The sequence below is a fragment of the Stegostoma tigrinum genome, chromosome 21, assembly GCF_030684315.1.
Source record: "Stegostoma tigrinum isolate sSteTig4 chromosome 21, sSteTig4.hap1, whole genome shotgun sequence".
Lineage (NCBI taxonomy): Eukaryota > Metazoa > Chordata > Chondrichthyes > Orectolobiformes > Stegostomatidae > Stegostoma > Stegostoma tigrinum.
Window position 1 is genome coordinate 42799373 of NC_081374.1, and position 20364 is coordinate 42819736.

At 42.2% G+C, this 20364-nt stretch overlaps 1 protein-coding gene across 2 annotated transcripts in view; it reads right to left on the reverse strand.

Moving 5' to 3' along the window:
* Nucleotides 1–20364, reverse strand: part of LOC125462934 (peptidyl-prolyl cis-trans isomerase FKBP5-like) — a 110022-nt gene that overhangs the window by 16205 nt on the left and 73453 nt on the right. For both annotated transcript variants that reach the window (XM_048553450.2, XM_048553449.2), the window contains exons 5-6: nt 5490–5646; nt 1380–1470 (exon numbers count right to left, since the gene is read on the reverse strand). In XM_048553450.2, coding sequence (XP_048409407.1) covers nt 1380–1470; nt 5490–5646 — 248 coding nt within the window. The remainder of the gene's footprint in view (nt 1–1379; nt 1471–5489; nt 5647–20364) is intronic.

The window sequence follows — 20364 nt, forward strand, 5'->3', positions numbered from 1 at the left end:
CTTGAGGAGCTGAATGGTCTATTCCTGTTCCTATCATCAGCTTAATTCATTTTGGCCTTCACAAAACACACACACGCACTGGTTTTTAAAATTCTTTCATGGGTTGTGGCTGTGGCTGGTTTGGCCAGCAATTATTTCTCATCTGTAGTTGCCCCTGAGAGGGTGGTGGTGAGCTGCCTTCTTGGACTGCCACATTTCTTGGGATGTAGGTAGACCCACAATGCAGTTAGGGAAGGAGTTCCAGGATTTTGACTCATCGACACTGAAGGAACGGTGAGATACTTCCAATTCAGGGTGGCATATGGCTTGGAAAGCATCTTGCAGGGGGTGGCATTCCCAAGTATCTCTGCCCTTGTCTAGATGGTCAAGGTTGCTTTTGGAGAAGCCTTAATGGGTAGCTACTTGTTATCATGTAGATGCTCTGGTTTCTACACCGAGCACGATGCCTGCCGCACTGGGAAGGCTGCAAGAAATATAACAATAATCATAAGATCAATGGCTGGGACCTTGGGAAAACAGCCTTTGTGAGCAACAGTCCTGAGATGTCAGAAAAATGTCCCAATTCTGTGGAAGCAGAGAGATAGAAGTGGCACAGAACCAACTTGGGGTGTGATGATCAGAAGTAAACAACAGTGCAAGATTGTAATGATATGGGGCTGCTTCCAAGCTTAAAGTATTCAAGGCTGGTATTGTTGCAATTATGTTGAAAACCACATGTACGTACTGTGATCAAAAGGTTAATGGAATGTTGGCGTTTATCTCAAAGGAATTGGAATGTAAAAGGCAAGAAGCTATGCTCCAGTTGTACAGAGCCTCTGATCAGACATGGTGAGAGGAACTGCTAACTCAGGCAAGCTGTACAGCCCTTGGAAGGGATACAACATAGGGTCATCTGAACTCCATCAGGGCTTAATGATGTTAAAATTTTAACGTTAGCCTTAAGTGAAATCAGGAAGTTCGTTTACTCACACAAAAAATAGTTGTGAAATCTGGAACTCTGCTTGAAATAGTAGCAAATATTCTGGAGCACAACTCGTACTTCATTGAAAACAGAAAATAGGAGTGGGAGTAGACCATTCGGCCCATCAGGCATGCTCTGTCAGTCATTATAATCAATGCTGATCAATTTCCAGTTGTGAGATAGAGAGGTTTTAGTTAGACAAGAGATGTAGATCAAAGGCAGGGAAATAGAGGTACTGATCAATCATGATCTAACTAAATGATGGAATAGATTCAAAGGGCTGAGTAGCCTGCTCCTATTCCAAGTTCTTGGAAATGAACAAAAATGCACACATTGCTCTGGACAGGTTCTAACAACTTGCACCTTATATCTTTACAGCAGTATTGTCAGTCTCCTGTGAAGTGGTTGGACCACTCACCTTTTCAAAGTTCTTCAGCAATATTTCATAGTCCAGCTCTGCATTTGGTGGAACATTTAGGTGAGGCTTCCCAAGATCGCCAAAGCCATATCTACAGTAAATGATTTAAAACTTTTAATTAAATTCCTGAAGAATGAAATAAAATACATAATGATATTAGCTCCTTCCCATCAGCTCCCCGTTCCTCGTTCAGATACGCATGAGTATTAGGTACTCCCTAAATCTTCTTCCTTGTCATTTTGCTGGATTTTTGTTCTGGCTGCTCTCTCACCAGTAACAGGATGTGAAGGCCTGTCAGTAAATAACCTGGCCTGGGGCTGGGTGTTCGAAAGGATGGGTGTGCAGAAAATATTGAGTCCTCAACATCTTGTGCAAACTAATATGTGTGGTCCCAGAACGACACACAAATGATTCATTGCAGCTGCTGGAACTTGGGTACATCAGAACAGCCTTGAAAGAGTTCAAAATGTTCCAGGCTCAGTTATCTGACAGGGAAGGACAAAAGAAATAATCTAATAAAGGAAAATACTTTGGAGACATGGGGTGTGTGTGGGAAAGCTTTGGAATTAAATGTTCTCCTGGGGGTCAGTAACAAAGTTCTTCACAGATGGAGAAGGCTAAAACGATAATCAGACACAAGGAACCTGGAAACAAACTAGTTTATTCACCAGTAGGTCTCATATTCATGGTGATGAGTGACAATGACCCTCAGCTCATGAGGGCACTTTCAGATGCTTCATAAAGAACTCAGGAATTCAACATCACCTGCCGTCTCCAACCAATCAAATAGGAAGGCTCAGGTAGCAATGAAAAATCGCCAGAAAATCATTAAAAAGTCTAACAAATTCAGTCCTGATGTGTACAAGGCAATCCTTGAGAGTGGGACACACCTTCTGAATGCATCGAATGTAGTCAAGCATAAAGCCTAATGCCACACCACTCCCAAATGACATTTCTGATTGTGAAAAAGCTACTGAAGCCAGAAGTAGTAACAGGATGAAATCACTGTGAAACTGCAAAAAGCTAACTTTCATTTTGACAAGACCGCCAAACACATTGCTAGAGTGGACTATTTGAGACGGTGTCAAGGCCCAAGCATTCAATGTTCTCACAGCCTAATGACAACTTGAGATCTTCATGGACTGGTTGTCACCTCAAATATATGTCCTGCAAGTGAGTGATCAAATTTACTGTTGCAACCGCAGGATCGTGAACACAACAGAAGAAGCTGTTCCTCAGCTGTAAGCCACATATCAAAAACATGTAAACTCACCACATGCACCAACCTTCAACCCCAGATGTCCACAACAACCCAACAATGGAAATGGAACTACAGATAACACAGCAACTGCAAACTACAGAGGAATTACACATTCCAGGGAAGGACCATCACGCAATTGAACTACCAGTTGCAACATACATACATGCCATTAATAGATCATCACTATTTAAAAGCTATGCATGCAATGTATATGCAGAGGCTGACAAGACATAAGAACACCTAATGCATGAGGAACTATTGTGTTTTTATTGTGTAGCTGTTTGGATTGAAATACAATCATGTTCAAATTTCCTTCCTGGCGGATCATAATGGTTTCACCTCTACCGTGAGGTTCACACACTGCAGGCAGCCACCTTGCACACATTTTAATCCACACTGACTAGACTGCTATCTATTAAGCTTAAAACAGTCTCTGATGAAGGGTCTAGGCCCGAAACGTCAGCTTTTGTGCTCCTGAGATGCTGCTTCGCCTGCTGTGTTCATCCAGCCTCACATTTTATTATCTTGGAATTCTCCAGCATCTGCAGTTCTCATTATCTTTGTGCAGTTGGACTGCTTGTCTGACTTCTATCTGAGGATGAGCCACCAACTGCTTCCAGTGCTATATTGAGAAAACCTTTTTAGCTTTCACTGCAAACTCGATTCCTGAAATTTTGATTCCATTTCCTGCCTGATCACGGAAACTTTTATAATTCACATTCAGCCTAGCTATCAGTTCCATATCTTCCCCATCAGTGAAATGAGGACTTCTAACTTCCACCTCAATAAAAATTCTTCCTTCACTCCATCTACTGTTGGAACGCTCATCTCTACCTACGATACCTTCAGATTTGACCATTCCAAAACTTACCTGGCCACTTTCAAATATTCCACCCATTACTCTCCCTTCAAATCTGAGACCATCCAAAAGTTACTGCCCGTATCCTAAATCTACAGGAGGTCCTTTTAAGCACCACCCTGTTATTATTGAGCTATGGCTCCCAGGCAACCAATTTTAATCTTAAAATGCTCATGTTCGAACACTCCCTATCTTTGTAATCATCTCCCACCCTAAGACTCCAGGAGCTCTGAGTTCCTCCAGTTGGTGTAGTGTAAAGGGTTAATTATACTTTTGCACATAGCTACTCAACATATGCATAAGAAATTATGTCAGAGTAATGTCAGGTCACATGGAACTGGAAACCAAGTTTTCAGTGTTCCAGAAGATGCCCCCACGTAACATTCCTTATTATCCTAAATAAAACTTGTTAATGTTCACCCACCTGAGTAAACATTTGATCTTACTACAACTGTAGCATTTTGTGCCTTCTCCTGTCACATCACCTTGGTGAGCAGACTGAGTTATACAGTCTAATGAGGGTAAATGATTCAATGGGGTAAGCTTTAGCGCATGTATAAATCAAGAAATTAATGAAGTTAAAATTGTGAACCTGTGAATCAATAATCTCTCCACTTTCTGTTCAAATTCCTTCATAGTCTCACCCTTCCTTATCCCTGTGACTTCCACCAACCTTACAACCCATTGAGCACACTGTGTCTCTTTAATTCTGGCATTTCATACAATCCCCACTCATTAATCCCACCACTGGCAGCTGTCACTTCAACTGTCTGGACCCAAACTCTTCAAATTCCTTCCTGGCCATCTTGGCCCCACCTCTTTTTCAAGACACTGTTTAAGACCTCCCTATGAATGAGATTTCAGATGTAACACCTTCCCTTGCTCAATGCCAACACTTGCCTTGTTAAATCATTGTGAAACATCTTGGGACATTTTATGATATGACGGACATATATAAGTGCAAGACATTGCTATTGAGAGCATAACTCAGCTAGTCTCACTTTTCCCTTGGGTCAGAACAATCATTTCAGGACTATGAGCTTGGGAATTAGATTGACTGCACAGTACAGAGCTCTGCATTGTTTAATAACTGGCATCCATTGGAGAGAATATAAAATGTCCTGGCTAACATTTCTCCCTCATTAAAAAACAAGATTGCCCTTTCTATTCGTGACTATGGGAATTCGCTAGTGAAAACAGCTGCCACACTTGAACTACATAATTTTTTTTACTTAGTCATCAGATAAAGTTGATACTCATTCCTAATGATTTTGAAAGCATGGGGATGAGTTGCTTTCTTGAACCACTACAGCCTTTGTTATGTAACTACTCCCACAGTGCCATCAGAGAGAGAATTCCAGGATTTCAACCCAGCAACACTGAAGGAATGACAATATAGTTTTAAGTCAGAATGGTGAGTAGCCTGGAGGGGAACCTGCAGATGGCGGTGTTCTTACATATCTGTTGCTCTTGTCCTTCTAAGGTGGAAGTGTTCATGGACTTGGAAGGTGCTATTGAAGGAACTTTGATGAATTTCTGCAGTGTATCTAGTATATAGTACGCACTACTGCTACTGAGCATTGGTCATGGAGGGATTGAATGTTGAAGGTGACAAATATGGTGCCAATCAAGTCAGCTGCTTTTCCCTGGATAGTGTTGAGCATCTTTAGCGTTTTTGGAGCTGTAATTATCCAGGTAAGTAGGGGCTATTCCATCATACTCCTGACTTGTGCCTTGTAGATGGTGGAGAGGCTTTGAGGAGATAGGAGGTGAGTTACTCACTGCAGGATTTCAAGGCTCTGACCTACTGTTGTAGCCACAATATTTATTTGGCTTGGTTATGAGCTGCTACGTAAATCAGTCTGTTTTACTCCTTGCTTGGGCATAATGTAGAACGATCTCAAGATTCTCCCTCCACCTTCCAGAGCAGAGAACATAGAAAGTTTGAAACATTGTCCTGCAGCCACCGATATGTTAGCATTACACTTACTCAGGCATCAGATGAAGAATGCAGTGCTCTCCTCTCTGCATTTTCTCCAAAGCTTTGTCAACCCCGATGGGAATGTCTTGGTCTTCTCCTTCACCAACCACAAAAGTAACATCCCGTTGATCAAACAATACAGCATTGGTCCGACCCTCTAGATAAACTGTAAAGAAGCAATGATTGCAATTATAAATTTGCAGATGCTCCTTCCAATCAATCCTTTACAAGGACTCTTTGCATTCCAATGCATGTGGAGTATCCAACACAGTTATTAAAATTCACGGGGTATTTAATAGGTTTGATCACTGCTCCAGTTTTTTGGTTAAGAGTTGAACATTGAAAGTGACTGGAAAATAGAGATCAGATAGATATTGCAGCAAGGGTATCTGTTCCCTGAGGTTGTTGAGGTGATGTTCACTGAGCTGGCTTGTTCTTGTTCAGATGTTCCATCACCATGCTAGTGACATCATAAGTGAGGCCTAAAATGGTGACAAAACATCTGATCAAAAACAAGCCAACTCAGCGAGCAAGTAAACAACCTCACCCACAACCTGAGCTACAGATCTTTGCAAAAGCCTTAATTATCTGCTCCTTTATAGTGTGCCTACCCTCTACACCACTTTGGGGCTGAGATGAGGAGTTGGCCCCAGTCTCCACAAAATCTGAAGTTAGTTCCAGACTTCGAGCTAGCGTCAGTTTTTCATGAACTCTAATGCAATTTCCATGGAGATCCAACAGTATGACACCCAAAGCCCAATTTTGGATAATGGGATTACTGGCTTTTATTTGGTGCTGAATTTGATGTTTGCCACCAGGGTGAGGAAGTGGATAGAATCTGGGAGGACCACCCATCCACACCCCGATCGTCTCAGATCATCAAGTGTTGGGAGGTCAATCCATTCAGTGCTAAGGCAGCCAATTAGTGTTGAAATCAGGGCCTCTGCTCCCATCAGGCTGCTAGGCAGAGTCCTTGTCTGGCAGGGTATTATGCCCGATGTAGGATCAGTCAATCACAGCTACACATTTAAAGACCTTCCTCCACCTAAATTTCATGGACTCATCGGTCTGAATTTTACATTTTTGTGTCACCTTTCTTAGAGGGATTCTCACCAGGGAAGCTCAGTGAGATTTCTTATTGTGTCTTACCAACTGCACCTCATTAACAATCTACAACACTTCCAAGGTGCCCCTCTCATCCGATTTTAGCCCAATCTTGCCATTCCCAGAGTGACCTCCCACTAACTGGATATCTGCTGCAAGACCAGCATCCCTTGTGCTCAATGGTTACTGGCCACTGTATCTGGTGATTGTCCCCTGAGGGAACATCACATACAGAAAGTTCTCCTTGAGAATGGCAGAATCAAACACAAAGGAAATTAATAAAGTCTGCAGTTCACACCCACTATTCAAACCAAGTACTGGAGACTTGACTGTGACAGTCTACAGCAGCCTTCCGCACCCAGCTCCCAATCTACTGGAACTGGGTGTCAGTCAGTTCTTGTCTGTCTTGTAGTGCCCAATACAGCCAAGCTCCATCATCCACCTGGGGAGCTTTCTCAGGTCAGGGTGCTCATCCTTCTTGAACAACATCTCCTGTTCCCCAAGTTCCTCAGAATCAATCAAATCACCTCATTGCTTGATCCAATCGTGCAGAGCACAGTACACCAGGATGATGGGGTAGACTCTGTCCAGACTATACTGAAGACAGTCCTTCCCCCCTCCCAGACTGCTCCAACCTGCAGCACCATCATCTGTCCCCACTGCCTACTCCCCGATCCCCACTTGGCCCTGGTCACAATCTTTGCCCCAACCTGGTGAGGAGTTGCCACCTGGGCTGAGTGACCAGCACATCACATCTTAAAGGGAATGCCTGCTCCACTCTGACCCCTTTGCCATTCAGATCCACTCCAACCATTCCACTTCCCATAGCAATCACTAGAATCCGTCAAGCAATGTTCCCCTCAGAAGTTTCCCCAAGTGCAGCTCATTGACAGACAGGACACAAATTTCTGGCTGCTGCTTCTGCTGGAGGCATCCTGGTAAATCTCCACACCATCTCTGCTGTAATCACACACTTCCTACAATGTGATGAACAGAATCATATGTCATACCGCAGTTGTGGCATAAACAGCATTTTGTATGGTTCCATTTCGAACTTGCTTGCTCTTGAGTTCTATGCTAATCCTATACTAATTATACTTGGCTAATAAAGGCCAGTATTCTTTCTTAACCGCCTTAGCTACCTGTTCTGTCACCTTCAGTGATCTGTGGATACACACACAGAGGGCACCCTGGCGTTCAGTGCTTTTCAGGGTCCCACCACTCATCGTGTAATCCCTTGACTTGCTAACCCTCCCCAAGTGCATTACCCCACATTTTTCATGGGTGAATTCCATTTGCTACTGTTCTGCCCAGCTGTCCAGCCCATCAATATCCTCCTGCTGTTTATAGATATCCTTCTCACTGCTCACCATCATATCCTGTCTCCTAGAATTCTTTCTAATAACTACCCCACCACTTAGGTTACACTGCATGCCCTACAATTTCCTGGTCTATCATTTCCTTCCTTGATTAATATTAGAAACATGTTATCAATCCTCTGAAAATTACTGCCAAGATTTGAAAACTATTGCCACAAATTTTGACCTCTCCTCTCTTGCCTCCTTCTATTGACTCAGATACATCTCATCGGACTTGTTGATTTATCCATTTCTAAGGCCACTAAACCTTTTATTACCTACTGTCTCTCTCTGTTTGTTTCTTCCAGCACCTAGTCCTCCACCCTAACGTCTGTATCTGCATCACCCTTTGTCATTGTGAAGATTAATGCAATATATACATTGAAGACTATGTACACATCTTCTGGGTTCACACAAATATTATCTAAAGTCCCTCATGGGCACTACTCTTGCCCTTTTTATTTTCTTGCTCCATATACATTGATATATATATATTTTTGAGAAAGCCTTTATGTTTTCCTTTATTCCACTCACCAATGACACTGTCTTAGTTTTCTGTATTTCCTTTCTATGTTCTCTTCTACCTCTTTTATTCTCCTCTCAGGATTCTGGCATCTTGAGCCATCAGCATCTTCTGTAAGTTTCTCCTTTATCCTTAATTCTAACCTTGTGTTCTTTGATATCCAAGATTTTCCCATACTTGGTCCCATTGTTTACCTTTATAGGAACATGTATGACCTCTACACTCACTATTTCCACCTTGAATACCTCCCACAGCTCTGCGAGTTTTATGTGCAAGTAACTGCCTCCAATCCACTTTGATTAAATTGTACCTTCTGTGTTGTTCTGTCGAAGCTGTTCTGAGGTTCTGCAGATGCCAATTGGCATGCCAATGCATTGACATCCATTCTTGGATGCAGATCTGAAATGCCACACTCAGATCTCAGAGGTTGACACATTGAAAAGTAGATGGGGCATTGATCTTACATTGGTAAAATTAGCCTGTTCCCACTTAGGACTTGGAGTAGGGATATCATATTGAGATTGTGAAGGATATTGGTGAGGCCTCTTCTAGAGTGCTGTGTACAGTTCTGGTCACCGTGCCACTGGAAGGATATTATTAATTTGGAGGGGATGCAGAAAAGATTTGCAAGAATATTGCTAGGACTGGAGGGTTTGAGTTATATAGAGAGACTAGATAGGCTGGGATTTTTTCACAGGAACGCAGGAGGTTGAGGCTTGACCTTAAAGAGGTTTATAAAATCATGAGGGGCATAGATAAGGTGAATAGCAAATGCTTTTTCCCTGGGGTAGGGGAGAACAAAACGAGAGGGCATAATTTTAATGTGAGAGGGGAAAGGTTTAAAAGGGGTCTGAGGGGCGACCTTTGCACACAGAGGGTGGTTCATATGTGGAATGAACTGCCTGAGGAAGTGGTAGATGCAGATGCAGTTACAACATTTAAAAGACTTTTGGATAAGCACATGGAAAGTTTTAGATTATTATGGGCCAAATGCAGTCAAAGGAACTAGTTTAGTTTGGAAACGTGATCGGCGTGGATGGGTTGAACCAAAGGGTCTGTTTCTGTGCTGAATGACTCAATGATTTATCTCAAGGGTTGGAATATAAAAGCAGCGATGTGCTTCTGAGGCTTTATAAAGCTCTAGTTAGGCCCCATTTAGAATACTGTGTCAAATTTTGGGCCCCACACATCAGGAAGGACATACTAGCCCTGGAGCGTGTCCAGCGGAGATTCACACGGATGATCCCTGGAATGGTAGGTTTAACGTAAGATGAACAGCTAAGGATCCTGGAATTGTACTCATTAGAGTTTAGAAGGTTGAGGGGAGATCTAATAGAAACTTACAAGATAATGTATGGTTTAGAAGGGGTGGATGCTAGGAAGTTATTTCCATTAGCTGGGGAGACTAGGACCCGTGGGCACAGCCTTAAAATTAGAGGGGGTAAATTTAAAACTGAAATGAGACAACATTTCTTCAGCCAGAGAGTGGTGGGCTTGTGGAGTTCATTGCCATGGAGTGCGGTGGAGGCCGGGACGTTGGATGCCTTCAAGGTAGAGATCGACAAATTCTCGATCTCAGAAGGAATCAAGGGCTATGGGGAGAGTGCAGGGAAGTGGAGTTGAAATGCCCATCAGCCATGATTTAAATGGCGGAGTGGACTTGATGGGCCGAATGGCCTTACTGCCACTCCTCTGTGTTATGGTCTTATGGTCTAATGACTCAATGATTCTTAATAAATCTAACTGAGTTAAAGTCACTGTCCAAAATACTCTCCTATGGACAGGTCTTCCACCTGCTGGGGTTATTTTTGAATATTAGGCCCGGAAATGTTTCTTTTGTCTTCATTGCTGAGGGAAGGCTCAGAAAAGTGAATAAATGAATTCAATATTCAAACATTCTTCCCCAGCAGAGTCTATATCTCCATGCAGCCTTCGTCCCAATGATAGGCCTTTATTTCATCCTTTATACTACTCATGATTCCTGCTGATGAGCATTCCCTGCAGTTTCTTGCAATGGCCAAACCGAAATTTCGTATTGAGGTGCTCTCGAACAAGCTGGAAAGCTTTTTAATCAATGATTTTAAAATGGCTGTCTAAGGTTCTTGAAGACATTTGTAGCTTGGGTTGTGGATGTTGTGGTTAATTCACTCACCAAGCTAATTTGTTAGTTTGCAACGGAATTGCGTAAAACCACTATTTAAACGAGCAACAACATAGTGCAGCAACCTGAAACTACATCAAAATGGAGAATAATACCTATACCAAGTATTTAAGGACAATGGTTACCCGAACAGCTGGGTCCATTGATGCCTACGACACAAACACCAACAGGAAGACCCAGTACGCCCTGATGCACTCGTCACATTACCATACATCAAGAACTTATCCAAACTGACCACAAGACTCCTAAGACTGTTGGGCATCAGAGTGGCACACAAACCAACATCAACCCTACGCCAACTGCTAACTCGAACCAAAGAGCACTTACCTACTATGGACAGAACCAACGTGATATACAAGATTCCATGCAAAGACTGCGACGAACCTTACATTGGACAGACAGGAAGGAAACTGGCCACAAGAATACATGAACACCAACTAGCGACAAAGAGACATGACCAATACTCATTCATGTCCATTCACTCAGATAAGGAGAACCACCAGTTCGGGACAGCATCATGATCCTAGGACATATCAAACAGAAACAAACATGGGAATTTCTAGAGACTTGGTTCTCCACCAAGAAGTCCATCAATAAACACGTAGAGTTAGACCCTTTATATACACCACTGTGAAGAAAAAACAGGAATGAGGTAACTAATTCCAACAGACCCCAAAATTTAAGTACCAGGCGGGAAAGCACAACAGCGCTTCATTGGAGGCTGCACTGATGATGTTACCCAGCGGGGCAATGAAACGTCTGCAAACTAACGAACCAGCTTAGTGAGTGAACCAACTACAGAAATCTTTGCCCAGCTTCCAATTTCAGTGCCCATTCTCCTTCTGCCTGCAGTGAGCCAGCAAGAACAACCACAGAGATTCTGCACTTTCGAGAACGAACAATCTATCTGTTTTGAATCATGATCAAGGGCAAATATAGTAAGCAAAATCAATCATGTTCAGCTGTAGATTTCCCCATGAGTTGTTGTTCCCTGTCTACTTTGGCCAGATCCTACTTTATTTTAATAAAATCTACCTTATCTCAATCCAAAACTTGGATGTGGCTGTGATTTTAAGGATTTTGAACTGAATTGATAAGGTGGATAGAGAGAATCTACTTTCACTGGTAAAGGAATGTTTGCAAACAGGACATAGAACATAAGCAGAGATAATGGGAACTGCAGATGCTGGAGAATCTAAGATAACAAACTGTGTAGAGCTGGATGAACACAGCAGGCCAAGCAGCATCTCAGGAGCACAAAAGCTGATGTTTCCAGCCTAGACCCTTCAGATGATGAAGGGTCTATGCCCGAAACGTCAGCTTTTGTGCTCCTGAGATGCTGCTTGGCCTGCTGTGTTCATCCAGCTCTACACAGTTTGTTATCATAGAACATAAGCACATGACTACAGGTAGGTTATTCAGCTGTGACATTAAATAAAACTTATACAGACACAGGGTGGATACAGTGTAGAACTACCTTTCACAAACATACTGGAAGACATTTCAACAAACAGTTTTGGGTGTGAAATTACTAGATTTGTGTTGGATAAACAGGATGTGGAGTGAAGGCGGGTGGAAGGGGTGAGTGGACAGACCAGCTATGGTCCCATTGAGCAATAAAGCAGGCTTCCTACGCTGAATAGTTTACTTCTGTTCCTGTCTTCTTCCTTTGGTTTTATACATGTTCTGAAATGTTGCCGTTCCCTTGAGCCAAAGAGGAAAGTCATTCTTTTTCAACCCTCAAAGTAACTCAGTTCTGAGCCCTGTAAAATATTACTCATAAAAATAGGGGAAGCTTTTCACCTTAGCGGAGACATCAGTAATGAGGGGGCACAGTTTTAAGGTGAGGTGCTAGAGGTTTGCAGGAGATTTGAGGGAAAAATGTTTTCAACCAGTGAGTTGTGCCCATCTGGAACTCACTGCCTGATAGAGGCAAGAGACCTCGTGACATTGAAGAAGTATTGCAATGGGAACTTGAAATAGCTCAAGGTTATGGGCCAAGTGCTGAAATTTGGGAGTAGGGTAAAGAAGGCTAGAAGCTTGACGAAAACAAATGACCAAAATTCCTGGAACTTGAGGTAAGTTTTAAGGGTAACAGTAATGTTTTCCTTGTCTGATGTCTGACCCCCCATCCCTTTCTAGAAGTTGAAAATGGCAGCAATAAAAGCATGATCATATGCAATTTAAAATAAATTAGCACCAGAGAAACAAAAAGCAGTACCGTAAATAATGTATATTATTTATAAATTTACAAATAACTGTATTTGTATATATTGTTGTATGTTTATATAATAAGTGAATATATATTTAAATGGTATTAACCATTTATATAAGAAATATTGCAGTCATTATAATCACTGAATTACTGCATACTTGCATATCTCCCAGACACCACCGTCACCACCATGGGTATGTCCTGGCCCACTGGCAGGACAGACCCAGCAGAAGTGTCACCACAGTGATATATCATTGGGAGGCATTGCATGGGGGTATTCAATATTAATGCCAAGCCCCATGAAGTCTAAGAGCATCAGGTTAAACATGGACAAGGAAAGTATCTGCTGATTGTCACTACAGTCTCTAACATTTCTTCCTTTGATGAATCAGTATTCCTCGATATTTAACACTAATTGGAAGAAGTGCTGAAGTTAGCAAGGGCTCAGATTGAAGTCCAGCACCAAGTGTGGCTCAGCAGTACCACCACTGACTGAGCTGCCTGAGTTCTAAAGGACATAGCCACTGGATAGAGGGCCGCAGCAGATGGTAAAGGAACCAACAATTGGAAACAACTTGATGTCTTCCTCACCAATCCACCTGGCACAGACAGAAGGCGTGACAACACAGTTATTTTGAAGATAAGCTCCTCTATTGTATATTTACAATGCCCTCCACCATATTTTGTGCTACTACCACCATGATATGTAGGTAGATTTTGAACATATCAAGCAAGTCAGAACTAGTTACCTATGAGGGGCTGTGGGCCTTCAGCAGCAGCAGCAGCAGAATTGTATTCAATTGCAGTCTGTAATTTCATGGCCTGGTGAACACTCCTGTCCACAACTCTGCCATGACTGTCAACCATGGTTCAGTCTAGCGTGCAGGAGTGGCATGCCAGCTATCACATTAGGGATACCTAAAAATTAGATGTCAACCTGGTGAAGCTACAAAACAGAACTACTTACGTGACAAGCAGCATAAGCAGCAAGTGATCGACACAGCTAAGTGATCCTATAACCAATGGTTTACATCTAAGCTCTGCAGTCCTGTCACATCCAGTTGTGAATGGTGGTGGACAATTAAAGAACTCATGGAGGAGGAGGCTCCTTGGATATCCCCATCCTCAATGAAGGACAAGCTCAGCACATCAGTGCAAAAGATGCATCACAGATTGTAGTCTTCACCTAATATGATTCACTCCAAATGACATCATCAAGAAACAGCTGGAGATGTTGGATACTGCAAAGGCTGAGTGCCCTGATAACATTCTGGTAATAATACTGAGGATTTGTGCTCCTGAAATAGCAATACTACCTAATCAAGCTGTTCAAATACACCTACAACATTGGCATCTACCTGGCAATGTGGAACATCATCCAGGTAGTGCTTTCCATCAACAGGACAAATCTAATCTGGCTAACTATTGCCCCATCATTCTACTTGTAATCACCAGCAAAGTAATGGAAGGTGTGGCCAACAATGCCATCAAAATGTCACTTACTCAGAAATAACCAGATCTGTGATACTCAGTTCAGATCCCAACAGGGCCAGTTAGCTCCTGACCTCATTATGGCCTTTGTTCACACACGGATTAAAGAGCTGAATTCCAGAGATGAAGGTGAGAGTGACAGCCCTTAACATCAATGCCACATTTGATCGAGTATAGCTTCAAGGAGCCCTAGCAAACCTGGAAACAATGGGTATAGGGGCAAACTCTCCACTTGCTGGGATCTTGCCTGGCACATAAAGAGATCACTTTATTTGTTGGAGGCCAATCATTTCACTCCTTGGATATTACTGCAGGAGAATATGACAGTAGTGTCCTAAACCCAAACATGTTCAGTTGTTTTAATAATGACTATCAATCCTAAATAAGTTCAGAAGCGGGGGCTGTCACCGATGATAACACAATGTTTGGCACCATTCACAGCTCCTCAGACATTGAAGCAGTCCGCACGCATGTAAAGGAAGATCTGGAGACTAAGTGGGTTTAGGCTGATATTGGAAAGCAACACTTGGGTCGCACAAGTGCCATGTAATCATCATCTTCAATAAGAGAGAATCTAACCATTTCCCCCTGAAATCCAGTGTCATTACCATCACTGAACCCTCCAATATCAACATCCTAACCACTATTATTGACCAGGAACTGAACTGGACCTGCCATATAAATACAATGGTAGCAAGAACAGGTCAGAAGTGAGAAATTCTGTGGTGACTAGCTCAGCACTTGAGTCTCAAAAGCCTGACTATTATCTGCAAGGTGCAAGTAAGGAAATAAAATGGAAATTTGCCTATTTGTTTGGATGGGTGCAGTTCAATAACAGACAAGAAGTTAGTTATCATATAGAACAAAGGACCCCATTGAATTGGCACCCTAAGAACAACCAGAAACATTGATTTCTTCTATTACTGACACACAGTGGCAGCAGTGTGTACCATCTATGAGATGCACATAACAACTCGATAAGGCTTCTTCAACAGCAGTAAATCCACTTCCTGTACCAGAGAAGGACAACTGCAGCAGATACATGGGAAAACCAATAGACTGCAAGTTCCCCTCCAAGCTACACAGAATCCTGGCTTGGAAGATATACCACAGTTCCTTCAATGTTGTTTGACAAAATCCTGGAACTCCATCTCTCTGGGTGTTCCTACACTTTATGGAATGCAGTGGTTCAAGAAGGCAGTTCATTACCACCTCCAGACTAGCTCACCTCCCTGAAACAGCTAATAAAGACCCTTTGACTGCTCAAAACTCAAAGCACAAAAATAATTATTTATTCTTCAAAGGCTGAATGCTCTGAGCAAAATCCATCATCCCTCTGTGTGGTTCACATTATGTAATGGCTGTTAACTGTGACATACTGAGTTTAAACTCCACTTGATTACAACAACTTTCAATCATGGCTCAGTAGGTATTTCTTAACTCTCAGCCGGAAGGTCAAGGGATAAAGTCCAATTTCAGCACCTTGATTCAAATCTCTAAGCTGACATTTTGGTGCAAACCTGAGGGAGGGCTGCATTGTTGGAGGTGCCATCTTTGAGACAAGATGTTGAACAGAGTTCATGCCAGCCTTTGCAGGTTGCTGTAAAAGATCCCACGACATTATTTTGAAAAGTGTAGGGGAATTCTCATCAACAAGTATCCTTCAACTCAAACTTGAAAAAAAGATTACATGGCCATTTATTTAACCGCTGTACATCGTCAACTATAAAGTTGCTAAGATGGCCTGAGTTTCTGTAAGGTGCTGTGTAAACGCAATTTCCTGTCATTAGAGTTTCTACCTGCTCTTGGCATCCCCACCCCCCCAAACTGTGTTCCACTCCATCCAGCAGTGAACAAATGAGAATCATCTATATTCTAAAGTCATAAACACCCATCAAAGCTACCTCTGTCACCAAAAAGGGTGGTGCTGTTGGGAAACCAACCCTGTGGTATGAGTGACACCATGAAGGAAGTGTTAAAGAAATGGGGAGGGCCGTAAACATTGGAGTAGCATTGAAAGCATGAGAGGTGTAAGAAAAGATCACAGTCCCGCTGTATTCAGCAGCAAAACACCAAAACATGCTTTATTTCTGGAATAATACAATTATCATGTTTAAAATAAATATGAATAGTCATTATTTTCACTAATTCATATGTGCAGAGAGAACTGATTGGAGCATTTTAACAGTATTGTTATAGGAAAGGTCATTAATTGTAATAAGCTTGGCAATGACCCTGCAGAACTATGGCGCATTTGCTGATCTGGACAATGCTTCAGTCATACCAGACACATTTCCAAAGCAAAGGCTACAATAGTTCAGAAGGGACAGGAACAAGGGATATAGATAGCGAACTGGTGGCATGTTTGCTTGCACGCCGCTCAAGGAATGATTAGAAGTAGCTAACATTGAGAAGGAAGAACTTAGAACACAGCTTCTATTATTAAGTGTTCTCTCTTCCCCATCTTTGAGAGTTTGTTTAAGTTTTTGCCTTGAGGTACTTGTCCTGGCAAGAACATGCTGTACTTAGGAGATTGGCAGGGAGTTTGGACTGAAGTGCCTGAACAGAACATTCAGTACATTCTGACTCAAATCAGCCACTCCTGTAGCATAAGCAAAATACGATCCTTCAAAGAAATGGCAGGACCCCTATACTACTTTCCATTGTTAATATTCTTTATTCCCATTTCAAAACCAATCATGTACTCACTTCGTAGCAGAGATTTAGATTTATGAAGTATACTTAAAGAAAGAATCATTCCCTCCATGACATGTGGATCTTTAATTGCACAGAGCCATCCAATCAGTTCAGGGTGCAATTTGTTCATCGCTTATCGAGTGCAATATAAATCTTGTGCTGAGACATTCACCCTACAGCAGGACTATATATTGACATGTGTCTTCAATGTGATAAAACATCTTCATGTTTCACAACCTGATTATCAAACCAAATTGGACACTGAAACACACAAGACATTAGGTCAGATGATAAAAGATATGGTAGGACTCATGCAGTTAATGATAGTGTTGGGGTGTGTTACCAAACAGAGACCTAGTGGTGCAGGTGCACAGTTCCTTGAAAGTATAGTTGCAGGTGGACAGGATGGTGAAGGTGGTGTTTGGCACACTTGCCTTCATTGGTCAAAGCATTGATATTGGAGCTTGAAGTTCATGTTGTGGCTGGATAGGACATTGGTGAGGCCACTTTTGGAATACTGTGCACAATTCTAATTGCTGCTCTACAGGAAGGATGTTGTTAAACTTGTGAGGGTGCAGAAATATGTTGCCAGGGTTGGACGTTTTGAGCAAAAGTAGAGGCTGAACACACTGGGGCTATTTTCCTGGAGAGTTGGAGGCTGGGGGTTGATCTTATAGAGGTTTGAAAAATCATGAAGGACATTGATAAGATGAATAGCCAAGTTCTTTTTCCTAGGGTAGGGGAGTCCAAAATTAGAGGGCATAGGTTTAAGATGGGAGGAAAAGATATAAAAGGGACCTAAGGGGCAACTTTTTCACTCAGAGGGTGGTGTGTATGGATTGAGCTGCCAGAGGAAGCCGTTGGAGGCTGGTACAATTACAACATTTAAAAGACATCGCGATGGGTATATGGATAGGAAGGGTTTAAAGGGATATGGGCCAAATGCTGGCCAATGAGATTAGGTCAGATTGCGATGTCTGGTCAGCACACAAGTTAGACAGAAGTGTCTGTATGACTCTATGACTATGGCCAAAGCAATGGTTTCAAGGAGAGTCTTAGGAGAAGTAAAAGAAGCAAAGACTTAGGGAGGAAACGCCAGAGCTTAGGACCTCAGCAGCTGAAGGTGCACCCACCGAAGATTATTTGATTATAATAGTGGAAACTCCAGAGGCCAGAATTGAAGAAGTTGCCTTCTCAGTGACCTTCTCTCCATCACGTAGTCAGAAATGGAGATGTTCACTGATATCTGCAAAATAGTCAACTCCATTCACCACTCCTCATTTACTGAAGCACAAGTGTCATATAATGGCTATCTCCTGTAAGACAGAATGCAACCTTCTCCCCTTTGACATTCAATGGCGCTATCATTACTAAATCTACCACTATGAGCATCCTGGGGCCACCACTGTCCAGGAAGTGATTTGGCCAAGTCATATATGAATACTGTGACGACAAAAAAAAAATCAGAGGCTGGGGATTCTGTGGTGAGTAGCTCACCTTCAGGTTCCCCAAAGCCTGCCCACCATTTAAAAGGCACAAGTTGAGATTGTGATGGAATACTCTATTTGCCTGGATGAATGCAGCTCCAACAACATTCAAGAAGCTCAGAGTCACTCAGGACAAAGCAGGCCACTTGTATAGCATCTGATCCACTACTTTCAACATTCACTCTCTCTATCATTGATGTTCAGTGGCAGCAGTGGGTACCATCTACAAGATGCACTGCAGCATCCAACAAACTCTGAAAATTACCTCCCAAACGTGCAACTATAAACGCATAGAATATCAAGGGCAACCGATGCATAGGAGAACTATCACCTGTGTGTTAACTTCTAAGTCATACACTATCTTAAGTTGTAACTATGTCATAGTTCCTCACTGTCATTGATTCAAATCCTGTTTCCTAATAACATTGAGTTTCTACTTACACCCCGTGGGCAGCAGTGGCTCAAGAAGGCAACTGAACAACTATTTTTCAAGGGCAGTTAGGGATGGTCAGTAAATGCCGGCCCAGCCAGCAATGTTCACATCCCATGAAAGGATAAAAACACTCAAAGACCTTGGAGGATTACAGACCTGGAGAAGGAGAAATGAAGTACTTGAACATGACGATGAGGATTTTAAAAATGAGTTGATGCTTCTGAGAGCCATTGTCGATTCTTGAATGCAGGAACACCATGTGAATGGGATTTGGTGTAGTTTAGGAGACAGGCAGCAGAGAGTCTTGGATTACTACAAGTACAGGAATGTTGGAACTTAGGACTTTAGAACAAAAGTAGGGTATTCAGTCCTTAAAGTGTGCTGCACTAATCAGTAAGAAACTGGCCAATCTATTTGAGCCATCAACCCCATTTCCCTGTTTGCGTCAGTAACATTTGACTCCTTTGTCTATCAAAATCCCTAATTAATTCAATGTTGAATAAATTCAACGACATCTCTCACTGTTTTCTGGGACATAAAATTCGGCAGGCAAAAGAAAAAAATCTTCTCATCTCCGCCTTAAAAGGGAAATCTCTAACTAAATTTGTCACCTATTTCTAGTCTACTGTACACAAGGAAACATCCTATCATAACCTACCCTTACAATTCTCTTCAGAATTTTATGCTTCAATAAGAACACTTCACGTTCTTCTGAACTCCAGTAGGTGAAAGCCCAACTTGTTCAATCTTTTTTCACAAAAGAAGTCCTTCATCCTCGGAATAAATCAGGTGAATCCCCTCTGAGCAGCTTCTAAAGCAGCTATATACTTTTTCAAAAAAGGTCAAAGGTCTATATAGAACACCAGATGTTGTCACAGCAAGACCCTGTACAGCTGCAGAAAAACAGTCTTTCTTTGATATTCCATTCTCTTACGTTAAATTCCAACATTCCATTTGCCTTCCTAGTCACTTGCTGTACCTACAAACTAATGTTTTACATTTCTTGTACCAGGACATCAAGGTCCCTCTGTCCCACCGAGTTTTGCAATCTTTGTCCATTTAAATAGCATCCTAATTCTCCTGATAATGTGGACAAGTTTGCATTTCCCACTTTATACACTATCTGCCTATCTTTTTCCCACTCAATCTGTGTCTTTTTGCAGTCTGTCTATATCCTCTTACTTTCTTATCTATCTCAGTGTCACCAGCAAGCTTAACTACTATTCATTTGGTCACCTCATCCAAGTCATTGAAATAGATTGTGAATCGTTGTCCCTGCCCTGATCACTCTGGCACTCCACTGGTTATAGCTTGCTAATACAAATGACTCATTTATCCCCACTCTCTGCTTCCCACTCGTTAACCAGTCCTTTATCTGGGCCTCACTGGGCTCAAAACATTAATTCAGTTTTCTC